The sequence below is a fragment of the Camelus ferus genome, chromosome 14, assembly GCF_009834535.1.
Source record: "Camelus ferus isolate YT-003-E chromosome 14, BCGSAC_Cfer_1.0, whole genome shotgun sequence".
NCBI lineage: Eukaryota > Metazoa > Chordata > Mammalia > Artiodactyla > Camelidae > Camelus > Camelus ferus.
Genome location: NC_045709.1, coordinates 21,057,450 through 21,070,282, shown reverse-complemented (window position 1 = coordinate 21,070,282; position 12,833 = coordinate 21,057,450). Strand labels below are relative to the sequence as shown.

Below are 12,833 nucleotides of genomic sequence, written 5' to 3'. Positions count from 1 at the left end.
CTGTCGGCCCGAGAGCAATGGGAGTGGGGCTGTCTTGTCTGCACACCAGGCTGGCCCCTGCTTGCCGACTGCACTAACCTGCTGTTTTCCTTCCTTCTGTCTCGGACGCTTGCCTCCTTTCCTGGACGTCAGGAGCAAAAGCGTATAGATGGCACCACCCGAGAGGTGAAAAAGGTTAGAAAAGCCAGAAACAGGCGCCAGGAGTGGAATATGATGGCGTATGACAAAGAGCTTAGACCCGACACCAGGTTGTCCCAGAGCACACACCACGGAGCGTCTTCCGAGGGATCCTTGTCCCCAGACACTAGGTGTGTGCATGTGCGTGTGTGTGTGCATGTGCGTGCGTGTGCGCGGTGCCCTGGCCTCCAAGCTGGGCTGGGCTTCTCTGTAAATGGAAATGCACCAGTAAGCTGTGTTTATGTGGCCCACAGTGTGTTTCCAAACTTTCCTTAAAAATCCACGATCTATGTTTTTTGACTTTGAAATAATGCTTTAAAGCAGTTTTACTGTATGTGGGCTTACTTTGTGTGATTTTCCATCTTTCTGACTTAACTCGATCATTCAGTTCATCTAGATATAGTTTTGTTAACATCGATTCTGAATTTGAGCTTAGTAACTGCCAATGACTGACGTTTTAATCTTCATAATCATTTAATTCTTTCTCTGCCTCTTTTGCTTAGAATGTTGCATTTCCTTTGCCACTTGGTGTTTACAACGATTGGGAGGTGGTAATTGATGTGATTAAGGGATAACTTCTTTTTGCTAACCTTTTTCAAAAAGTGATGAATGAAAGAGTTTTTTTTTCCAGTTCACTAATCTTATGTATTTTAATTGCAGGAGGAGAATTCTGTTGGCGTTTGCTTTAAAAATGTGTTAGCAATTAAGTAAAAATATTTCTTGCAGATATGAGAGATGTGGTCACTAAGCAGCGTTTATCACAAAAGGGCTTCATTGAAATGACAGAAAGTGACCGATTTTAACTTCAGGTTAATTTCCTATTTCTGTTTCTGTAAAGTTGGAGTCTTCTGTCGGCATTTAAGCATGTGAATAGAGAATTCTTACATGATTCAAGGATGCTTCAAAAACAGCAACAACTTGGACTTTGCGTTATATCAAAAACACTTTGTGTTTTTTTTACCTTGAGTGTTCAGCACAGACTGAGTACCTGGTGGCTGCAGTTCCGTCAGCACTCCTGCCCCACAAGGGCTGTCGGTCACTGACTCTGAGGCGAGTTCTAGGTAACTTTCTGTGTCATCAGTTAACTCTTAAGAGAATTATTGGCACTTTACCTGAACCCCTGCCTCAAGTTTGAATCTTTATGCCGGTTTATTTCTATAGAAGGTAAGAATGATGACACACTTCTGTTCATAGTTCTTCAGGTGGGGGAAGCACTTGAACTTGGTAGCTCCCAGGATGTCAGTTTGCTTTTTGGTTTTCTCCAACTAATTCAGTTGTGATTATTAACTCATGCAAAACATATGCTTTATAATACTCCACATATATTCTTTTTTTTCAGTAGATACAGCTGGAAAGTTGACTTTTTAAAATCTCAGTTGAATGACTGATATTCATTCCAGCATCTGAGATTAGATTGTTCCATGTTGAGTATGAAACTGATGAATTATGTCCTTTACAGTATTTTGGAAATTCTTATTTTTTTATTCTACTAAAGTGTGTCACTTTTTCCTTATTATGAAACAAGATAAACTTTTCTATTTGGAAATTATAGGAAAAAATAAAAGTATTATTCACAGTCTGATTATCCAGAGAACCCACCGCTAGAATTTTAGTGGACGTCTTCCTCTGGTCTTTTTTGTATACGTGTGTGTGTTTTTCTTTTACAGAATTGAAATCACGCTCTCTCTTTTCTGTCTTTTGATTATTTTTTATTTCTCATATTCACGTTTTGAATATTATTTAGAAACATAGTTTTTAATGGACGTATTCAGCATAATTTGAGTATCACGTTCTATGGCATGTGTGTCAGCTGTCCGTGTAAGTGACCCGTCTTGACCCGGCCCCATAAACTAATCAGGAGTTTTGCTCTCTTCCTAGAGCGTCGGGAACGGTTTGATTCTAAGCGTAAATTGAGGCCGAGGCTTGTTGAGATGCTTGCCCACTGCCCTCTCCCCACTGGTCAGGAAGCACAAGGCCTCCATGCCCTTGACCTTGTGCCTTTTCTCATCCTGCTCTGGGTGTGACCGCCGCCCGGCTCTGCCCACCTGCGCACCGCACAGCCCTGAGGGAGTCACTGCTTCTCCCGCCGCGCCTCCTCTGCTGTGCGTCCTTCTTCCTGTTTCCACACCATATTCACTCCACCAGTTCTCTTTCCTGTGACAGATAATTACTGATGAGCACAGAGCTTCAGGACCGCCCGCCTGTGCGCACACTGTACCCTGGCTGACCTCTGCTGTCCTGTGGGGGTCCTTGTCTCTCAGCGGTCACCGTCCTCCTCACCCCCCTCCAGCCCACTGGTGTCCCCCTCCCGCCCACCCTCCATCAGAGCCCTGCCCTCCAAGCTCTGCTGCCGTCACTCTGGAGTCAGACGTTCACTGCTGTTCCCTTACTCCCTCCTCCGTCCGGCTGTGCTCTTCTTATTGGCTCCTTCTGGCTGTGTATCACAGAGCCACCTTGTAGGGTAGCACTCTCAGTCGCGCCAGGACAGTCACCGTTTCTGGCTCCTCATCTCCTCCGAAGCACTCCATGGTTTGTTAGATGAGCTTGTTCCCTTTAGGAGGTTGCTCCCCACCTGGGACATAGCGCCCCCCCCACCCCCCGTCATGCAGTCATCAGGGGCTCCAGAGATTTCGGTATTTGTTTTTAAAATATGCCAGATCCAAACACAGGTCAGATTCTTTCCCCCTTAAAAGTATTTTTAACTCTTTTGCTAGCAGTTGGCATAGTTCAAAAGACAGATGTGCACTGTAATCTAGAATTTATACTGCAATTACAGGAGAAGAAATGAGTTATGAGTTATTATTATATTGCAATTAGGGAAGAAAAAAAAGGCAGTCTTTGTCATCTAGAGAGCTCTCTGCGGTGTGATGCTTCGGTTCAGGGACGCGACTGTCTGAATCCCAAAGACCCAATGTGTGTTTGCCTGTTTCCTTCAGAGAGAGAGACACAAGCTGAACCCTAACAGAGCCCAGCAAGTCAATGTGAGGAAAGTGAGAACCAGGAGAGAAGAGTGGGAGCGGAGGAAGATGGGCATTGAGTTTATCAGTGACGCAAAGACTCCGCCGCAGGCAGGGAGCGCGGGCCAGGACGGGACGCCCAGAGGGTTTGTGGCTCCGCTTTCCTGGACTGCAGCCCAGCGGCCCCTGCTTCGGCTGCCGGGGGCGGGGTGCCCGCCGTAACCCAGTTACTAACGCCGGCAGCCTCGCCGCCCCGCAGTGCTGCCCCCCCCCCCGCGGGCCCCCCACCTGGGCTGACTAACACGAGGCCCCGTTCCTTTCAGAGCCCCGCGCGCACCTGTGCTCTCAGACAAGGATGCCCTCCTGCGCCCCGCATTCCTTGTCTCTTTCTTTGGCTAAATACATTTCTTCCGTTCAAGAAAACTGCAACTCACCGTACTGCACTCCTGGCTCCTATTTCTGTCCATACTGTTGATATTTATCTGGTTCGTCTGTCACCTTAGAGTGTCTAATGACATGCTGTCTGTTTCGTCGCCGCTGAAAACTTCTGTCCTTGACGCTGTTTTTAAACTAAGCGCAGCTTGTCCCGCAGCTTCCCTCTTGGAGGAGAGGCCGCTGCCACGCTGGTGTGTAAGCGGGCTCTGCCGTCCGATGCTTGGCCGTCTGACGCGGTCGCTTCAAGCTGTGGCTCTGAATCCCTGTAACACCGTTCTTGCCGCTAAAGCCGAAACGGTGCTGTTGCTTGGAGGTTCTTGTGGGCCTAGACCTTGCTGATGGCCGGGGGGCTGAGTGTGTGACGTCTGTGCCTTGAGTACGTGGTAATTCAAATGTATGCTTGTGCGTGCGAGGGGAAGTCGTCCTAACTTAATTTCACTTCCCCCCACCCCGTGTTCCCACTGCCAGATCCCACGCCTCGGATGTCACCGATTACTCGTATCCGGCGACCCCCAACCATTCTCTGCACCCGCAGCCCGTGACCCCTTCCTACGGAGCTGGTGATGCGCCAGCACACGGGCCAGCAAACCAGGCCGCCGAGCACGAGTACCGGCCACCGTCGGCCTCGGCCAGGCACGTGGCCCTGAACAGGCCCCAGCAGCCGCCGCCGCCCCCGCCGCAGGCCGCCGAGGGCTCGCAGGCCTCCGCGCCCCTGGCTCCCGCGGACTACGGGTAAGCCGCGCCTGGCCCCTGCGCGGGGGCCTCGCTGTGTGTGGCGGAAGAATTTGAACTGACTAATCATAGTTTGGGGGCCCGAATGCAGCCAAGAATGACTGGTTACGAATGTTGTCCGTTGTGAAGAATTCTGTGTTAAAAATGTAGCGTCAGCTGCCCCCTCTTTTGTAATTACAGATGAACCTCAGGTTTGTGTCTGTTCACGAATACACGTTCCCTTTGTGTCTGAGTGAATGACCGAGCCAAGGTGTTGGCAAAGGACGAGATGCCGGTGTGGGGAACCTGTCCCAAATCCTCCGGGTCTCGGTATCTCCTGGGCAAGCCGCAGAGAACTCATATCCCAAGGAAAAAGCTGTACAGCACAGCACCACGGGCACGTCTCACACCTGCGCGTGTAACCCTGACCTCTCGGTGCCCAAACGCTGTTCTGCCAGCAGATCCTCTTTTCTGCCATTTGGGAGAAATTCAAATGCCTCCTAAAAAAGACCCTGGCGTTCAAGTGTTTATTCATTTCAGCACCCACCTGTATTTTGACAGGCTGTCTTTTTGGTTTCACCTTAGTCTTTAAAGAGCTAGCCCCCTTCAGGTCAGTGCCCAAGAAAGTTCAAAGTGTGTTCCCACTGACAGTGTTTTCACTCCAGAGCAGCGTGTGTCACTTGCTAACTGTACGTCCCTCCGTCTCCAGAGGGTTTTCTCCCCGACCACACGGTCACGTTTTCCTCTGGCTGGTTCTGAGTCAGGATCCCCAGAGTGTGTTCTGAGGCTCCTAGCAAGTATCAGGCAGAGAGAGGGTTTGTGGTCCAGTTGTTTGGGAAACCCTTGGCTAAATAGAGTACAGCAGATTTCTCGGCTGTAGGGGTTTTCAAAGCTTTGGAGATTCTGATAGTTGGTGTGGGCTTGGGGAATTTCCGTCGGGGAGTTGAGAGAGAAAATACAGCATTTTCCAATCTGACTGGCCACAGAAGCCTTGTAAGATGGGTTTTTGAGCCACCACTTCTGAGATGCCAGTAAAGGATGCACTTGTGAGGCCTTCTTACCTCTGTGGTCAGCTGTTCGGAAGGTTACTTTCTGAGGGGTTATCTTTTTGATGCATGTCAGTAGACGCTCTTGAATTCCATCACAGTGAGTGATGCTGACCTGCGATCCAGAGTGTGCAGGATGCATCCTGCAGTGTCTTAGACTCATGTGGCCGTGTGTGTTGTGCTTGGGGAGGCCTCTCTTTGAGCCCTGTGCAAACCTCGGAGATGTGACCCTCTGTTACTGCTTTAGTGACTCTGTGTTTCGTGTCTTTGCCAGGATGCTCCCGGCACAGATCATTGAGTATTACAACCCCTCCGGACCGCCGCCGCCGCCGCCCCCACCCATGATCCCTTCCGCACAGACTGCTTTCGTCAGTCCCCTCCAGGTCCCCATGCAGCCCCCCTTCCCAGCATCCGCGGGCTCCTCCTATGCAGGTCCTCCTCACCCTCCCTCTGGCGGGCTCGTTGTCACAGCCCCGCCGCCCCCGGGCCCCCCGCCGCCCCCGCCGGGCCCTCCGGGTGCAGGCTCTTCGCTCTCCTCCTCCCCCATGCACGGCCCCCCGGGAGCCGAGGCCAAGAGACAGGACGCTGCACAGCCGCCCATCAGCGACGCCCGGAGCGACCTTCTTGCTGCTATTCGGATGGGTGAGTGAAGCCCCAGTGCACCCTGTCCCATCAGCGGGTCCACGGTCCCGGCCACCACCCCAGCTGCTCCAGACGACTCCTCCCTCCACCTGTAGACTGTCCTGTAGAATGCGGATAAAGTGACCTCGTTTGGTTTTGTTTTTTTAGGAGTAAATGTACTTTTGCCAGTAACTGTATGTGTTTGCAGAGCAAACACATAATGATAAAGCATTGAGAATTCAGGAAAGCTTTTCTTGACTAGAAATAGATAATAAAAATTGATAAATTTTTAAAACAATATTGGGGTTGGATAAACCCCATTTTATTTTATTTTTTAATTGAAGCATAGTCAGTTTACAATGTTGTATCAATTTCTGGTGTACAGCATAATACTTCAGTCATATGGAAACATACACATACTCATTTTCATATTCTTTTTTATTATCGGTTACTACAAGATATTGAATATAGTTCCCTGTGCTATACAGTATAAACTTGTTTATCTACTTTATATATAGTAGTTAGTATCTGCAAATCTCGAACTCCCCATTTATCCCTCCCTCCCCCCCTCCCCCCTTGGTAACCATAAGTTTGTTTTCTATGTCTGTGAGACTCTCTCTGTTTTGTATATAAGTTCATTTGTGTGTGTGTGTGTGATGTGTTTAAGATTCCACATATAAGTGATATCATATGGTATTTTTCTTTCTCTTTTTGACTTACTTCACTTAGAATGATGATCTCCAGGTCCATCTATGTTGCAGCAAATGGCATTATTTTATTCTTTTTCATGTTTGAGTAGTATTCCATTGTATATACATACCACCGCTTCTTTAAAAAATGATCATTTTGGACCATTAATTGGATCTTGTCTCTGCATTCCACTCTAAGGGTAAAAGTATAAATGAAAGCAAATGGGCTAATATCAAATGATAGTTTTTAAGAAAATCTAGGATGTGTCTTAGACTTTTCATATTTTTGGTTTGATGGGCTAAGCCAGTAGTTTTCTTAACATTTATTTAAGCAGCAAAACACTTGTCAAATGAAAGTCCACCAAACCTCAGAATGTGAAACAAGAAGTAGAGCATCTCTGGTCAGATCAGGGTGGAGGAGCCTGGCCCCTCCCCACCTGCCCCTCCCCCTGAGAAGCCCACGTTAGGCATCTGTTCCACATCATTTATTCCTAACCCTCGGTCCCGGTGCATGTTGGCTGAGGGTCACCGACAGGGCGTGGAAATACTCCGAGGGCTTCCCATATGGCAGGGAGCTGCACGTCTGCTGGTCACAGCTTAGCTGTCTCAGTCCGGGGGTGGCCAAGGAGAGAGCTGGCTGCAGTGTCCCTGACGTCATCCTAGGACTGTCCCTGCTTCTTGCCTGACCAGCCACCAGCCAGGCCCTCCTGCAGGTCCTGGGGTTCTTGTCTATGTTGACTGTCATTGTCATACAATGGTTTTGTTCAGAAAAAAAGTCCCAGAGTTGCAGTACCTGACTGATAACGAGTTTGGGGTCCTGTTAGGACAATGTTTTTTGCTTTTTGACACCTGTGAGCTTTGCCCCGTGAGAGTGAGGTATTACCTGGATCTGAGCACGGGGAGACCTCTGATGAGCCCAGATCAAGCGGCATCCTATGAAAACATGGAGGTCATAAAACACAGAGACTGAAGAAGTGCCCGGGTTAAGGGACGCTAGTAAAACACGACACCTAATGTGACGGGTGATCCTGTGTTGGACCCCAAACCTGGTGGAAAACTTCCATCTGTTGTATTAGGTCTCTTTGCAAAATTTAAATAAAATTTCTAGAATAGATGGTACTGTTGTGTCTCTGCAAATAGTCTGATTTTGGTCCTTGTTTTTTTAGGAGAGACACATGAAGCATTTTAGGGGCAAAGGGACATTATATGCCACTCACTCTCAAATGGTCCAGGAAAAGTGTGTGTAAATCAGAGTGAAGGAGAGGTCACGACGTGGTCACATGTTACCAGCTGGGGAATCTGAGTAGGTTACATGGGAAATTTTTTCTACTAGTCTTACAGCTATTTTATAAACCTGGAATTATTTTGAGAGAAAAAGTTAAAGAAATAACACATTAAAGAGTCAGGTATCCTGTTTTGTTACTTACTAAAAGCAAGAGCATGGATGGTTGTATTTCATACCCATTTTCAACAATAACTATTGAAACAGAGCTTTCTCAGTTACCATCCCAGCCTGGCCAGGCGCTCTCAGCTGTTTTCCAGGCCTTTGGGTTCCAGCGCAGTCCAGGTAATGACAGGAGTGTTCACGTTTGCCCAGTCCAGGATGGGACCGCCGGCCAGCATACATCCACCTTGAAACAGCCTCACACGGCCGGTGGCTCCGTGCTTTCATGTTCTTTCATGTGCCCTGAAATGGTAACTGACTCTCTTACGTTTTAACACGTTGCTGTAAAGAATGTTATGACTTGGAGTACACTTTTTTTTTTTTAATTTTGGTCATGAAACATCTATTTCCCAAGCTTCTTCCCTCAGATTTCTAAAACTTCTTTTAAATTTTATTTTTAATTTAATTTAATTTTTTAATTGAAGTACAGTCAGTTATAATGTGTCAGTTTCTGGTGTACAGCACAGTGTCCCAGTCATTCATATACATACTATATTTGTTTTCATGTTCTTTTTCATTAAAGGTTATCTGATTACAAGATACTGAATATAGTTCCTTGTGCTATACAGAAGAAACTTTTTTTTTTTTAGTTATTTTTATATATAGTGGCTACCATTTGCAAATCTCAAACTCCCAAATGTATCCCTTCCCACCTGCTTCCCCCCGGTAACCATAGGATTGTTCACTATGTCTGCGAGTCTGTTTCTGTTTTGTAGATGAGTTCATGGTGTCCTTTCTTTCCTTTATATTTAGATTCCACATATGAGTGATATCATACGGTGTTTTTCTAGATTTCTAAAACTTTCGATTCTAGTGTCAGTAGGAAAAGAGAAAGTCACTAAGCTGCCTCTCTAATTTGGAGCAAGCAGAGCGAGGGCTGTCATTCTCAGCTGCGCGTTTGTGTCTCTAGGAATTCAGCTGAAGAAGGTGCAGGAGCAGCGGGAGCAGGAGGCCAAGCGCGAGCCGGTGGGCAACGACGTGGCCACCATCCTGTCCAGGCGCATCGCTGTCGAGTACAGCGACTCGGACGACGACTCGGAGTTTGACGACAACGACTGGTCCGACTGAGGGGGCCGGGCCGGGCGCGGGCGGCGTGTTGAGGATGCAGGTGGTCGCAGCACCTGCGTCGTGGTGTTAAAATCCTGTAGCTTAGCGGCTTTTGTACCGATGATGTGATATTGCTTTTGCACATCCGAGAATTCTGGGTTTTTTCAGTATTTACTGTGTAATACTTAAGTGCCACTAAACATAGCAAATCGTGCTGCACATGAGGAAACACGCTGTAACTGTTGCATTGTCCTGACAACAGCCTTTGCATCCTTTCTCTTGGCCGTGAAAGTGTTTCGTGCGGGTTGGGTTCACTCCCCTCGGTCACCCTAATTCTGCAGGCTTGCTGTGTGTCCTTGAAGCTGCCTGGTGTCAGGTCTCTGCAAGATTAATGGCTGCGTCAGAGTGATGTCTTCCGGTCAGTGAGGTTGTTTCAACTTTTTTTTTTTAAGTGTATTTCAGAAGGAGAGTTTGGTTCTAGAGAGAAAGTTTTGACAAGCAGGAGAGTCCTATCTTTCTGCTTCCGTTTCTTGGCCTGGTAAGCTCTGTGAATTTGAGCCTTCTGTTGAAGAATTGCACTCCCTTTGCTCGCTCTTGAGAACCGTGGGCTCGGAAGGGCGCTCTCCAGGCAGGAGCCCCTGCGGGCGCTCAGGCGGTCAGTGCTCGTTGACCATTTCTGTACGAGGTTTCAGCCGCACAGCAGTCACGAAGTGGGGAGCTGTCCTTTATCCTCCAGGGGCCGTTGGGGTGACCCTCAGGACACTCGGCAGCCGGGGGTCCAGCCTGCACAGGCCCGGGTGGTCTGGAGCTGGGTGCAGAGACCCGCACAACCTCTTTCGCGGAGCCGCATCCCGGGGAAGCCAGCGGAGGCCTTGGTGCCGCAGAGATGGCTTCCGATGGCACCTCGCTCCACTCGGCCTAAATCCCGAAAGCTTCTGTTGAGGTGGGAATGGATTTGGACAGCTTTTCGCCTTTCCTGGTGCTGTGGCCAACTAGGGCCCCAGCCTTCACTCTGTCCTAGAAGCACACAGGGTGGTGGGCACATGAGACTCGACCGGGTCCCTCAGGTCAGAGGAGACCCTTAGGTGTAGTGCCACCTCCCTCCCCTTTTCCCCGATGTGCTCACCCGGGACCCTGGGCGGGTTTCTGGCCAAGGCTGACCCCTGGCAAACTCAGGAGTCAGAGCTTAGATTCTGTCATTCTGGAGGAAAGGTAACTGCTTCTTTGGAAGAAGTAAATGCCACAGGCTTTGATGTTAGATCTGGCTTCACAGATGCTCGAGGGCACCTGACTCCCTGAGGACGTCTCTGGGCCACATGTCAGACGGACCGCGCCTCTTGGTGACTGTCAGTTGTGGGCAGAAATCTGAAGCCAAAACAGAGCAGTTTGGGAGGATGGTTGGGATGGAAATGGAGCCTGATGGATGGGTTTTGTCAATGAGTTCTCCCATGGGGGTCGCTGGCCCCCGGTCACGTCTGTGTCCCCGAGGGACGTTTATGGCCTGTAGGAGGTGTGGTCCTTGTACAGAGCCTTCAGAACAGGCTTCTCGTCACTGGGTTTGGATCTCTGAAAAGCCTCAGGTCCTGCGCCCTTTCCAAGTGCTCACGCCAAGGTATCTGAGTCTTTTCAGCTCAAACCTGCTGTTCTGGCACACGCTTCTTGAGTTTCTGTTTCTTGGAGCTAGGCGCCGTAATTTTATTGACTGTACGTAGTAGTTATCAATGACTTTTTAGTTTCTTTAATTTCTCTCTCCCTTTTTTTTTCAACGTGAAGGCCAACTGTGTTGGCATTTTTCTTGGGACTTTTACCAGTTTGAGGCATATTTTGTCTTACAGTATTTTGTCTTTAGTGTCTCTTTCGGATTAAGAATTACCCGTATAATTCTAGAACTTATATTTGATAATGCTGCTTTGGTTTTTTTTTTGGTTTTTTTTTTTTTTTTTTGGCCCTTCTGTTCTCAGGTTGGAGAGACCACGTAAAGCTATTATCCATGTCAGGATTTCTTCTACTTATATCTTACTACAATAAAATAGTGGCACTTTACTCATAAATATTCATGAGCCTGTTAATTACTAGTTGTCTTCCTGTAGTTTAATCAACAAGTTGTTTTCAACTTGGTTTTCTGACTAGTGAGAAAGCTTTTGCCCTGATGTATTAGGCAGCCTTTAAAAGAATGGAAAAGGACTAAAATCCAGCTTAGACTATTTTTTGCAGTATTTTTCTCAACACATTTGATTTATTCTAAAAATGAAATCCAGACTTTTTCTAATATGATATTACAGGAAAAGGAAAAAGTGACTATTTTGAATTGCCAGTTTTCATTTTCAGAAAGTATTTACAAACCAAATGGAGATAGACGTTTAAATGCATACTTCATGACTATGAATTTTACATTTTAAAGTAGTTACATGTTGTAAAGTCATTTTAAATTGTCCCAGTCCCCCGCCCCCATCCCGTGCGTATTTAGTTTTAATTTCTGACAAGCTTTTTCTTCATGTCATAGGTCAGGCAGAGGGGCTGAGGTTCCTCAGGACCGCACATTAACCGCACACACACGACGTGGTTGATTTCCCGTTGTTAGCGCCAAACTGTAAGATTTGGTCACTTAGGTTTTTCTTCGGTAAAAGTACACTGTTGGAGAATTAGCGTCTTCATTTCAGTAAATTTTTAGAGTATCAAAAGCTTTTCTGAGCACCAAGTGGCTAGGTTGTGAACGTTTTGTAATAATTTGCAGCTGAAATACACAATCCATTTTAATTCATTGAAGACTCGTGGGAATGTATCATCCAGGTAGCAAGTAATTTTTGTTTTCCAAAGCGGAGTCTCGTCTGTCATCCTGCAGTATTACCAATGCTGTTGTAAATTGAATTTAAAGTGGTATTAAAACAAAAACCTCCTGGTAAACAATTTTTATCTGTTTGTATATCTTACTATAGATTATGTACAAGTAACATCTAAATAAAATTACACTTTTAACCCTAAGCACTTTGGCTTACTTGTAACAGTGTTGTCAGTTTAACCGTCTTTAGGGGGGAGAGGTTGGGGATGGGACAGGGTTTTTAATTAACATTTCCATTATTAGATAACAAAGATGCCTCTCTGATTTCCGTTGAAATTTCTACACAGTTGTTGAGTGACCACGAGTTCAGGTTGGAGTCTGTAAGTGACTTGGGAAAGCACTGGTGTTGTTAGAAAGAAAAAAAGCCATTCCCGGAGCGGAAGGCAGCGCCTCCAAGACAGGTGTCTTGACCACATCTAGTCTCAATCGTAGTGACTAATACTCTAGCACAGATGACTCCTGAGACGCTTCCGCTTGCTCCGTGAGAGGGTCCTTTAGAAGGGCCATTCTCTGTCCTGTATGTGAGGGGCCAAGAGTGGAGCAGAGTCACCAACTCAGGAAAGGGCCTGGGGGGACATGAACCACACGTGGGGACAGCGGTGCGGGGGGGGGGGTGACGGAGGGGGGATTGGGGAGGGGAGGGTGGCCGCCTGCGGGAAAGCAGGCCGGCGGCTCCCAGAGACAAAAAAGCTATTAAAAAACAGGAAAGGCACCAAACTCTTTTCCTTCCAGGCATCAGCTTTCTGTAGCATCTTTCTGTTTCTGATTTGTCTCCACTGCCTTCAGTAGTCATGAGGTATATTTTGTCCAGTTTATAATTGTTTTCTGTAAAGAATTGGTCTGGAAAGAGTTAGTCCTCCGTTCCCA

The 12,833-nt window shown here is 47.4% G+C and overlaps 1 protein-coding gene across 4 annotated transcripts in view; it reads left to right on the top strand.

Moving 5' to 3' along the window:
• Positions 1 to 12,109, top strand: part of WASF3 (WASP family member 3) — a 77,451-nt gene extending 65,342 nt beyond the window's left edge. For 3 of the 4 annotated variants that reach the window (XM_032496412.1, XM_032496414.1, XM_032496413.1), the window contains exons 7-10: positions 133 to 308; positions 4,038 to 4,301; positions 5,601 to 5,968; positions 8,991 to 12,109. In XM_032496412.1, coding sequence (XP_032352303.1) covers positions 133 to 308; positions 4,038 to 4,301; positions 5,601 to 5,968; positions 8,991 to 9,148 — 966 coding nt within the window. In that variant the 3' untranslated portion in view covers positions 9,149 to 12,109. Of the gene's footprint in view, positions 1 to 132; positions 309 to 3,113; positions 3,281 to 4,037; positions 4,302 to 5,600; positions 5,969 to 8,990 lie in introns of all 4 variants that reach the window. The other variant, XM_032496415.1, reaches the window with a different exon arrangement.
• Positions 12,110 to 12,833: the final 724 nt, after the last annotated feature.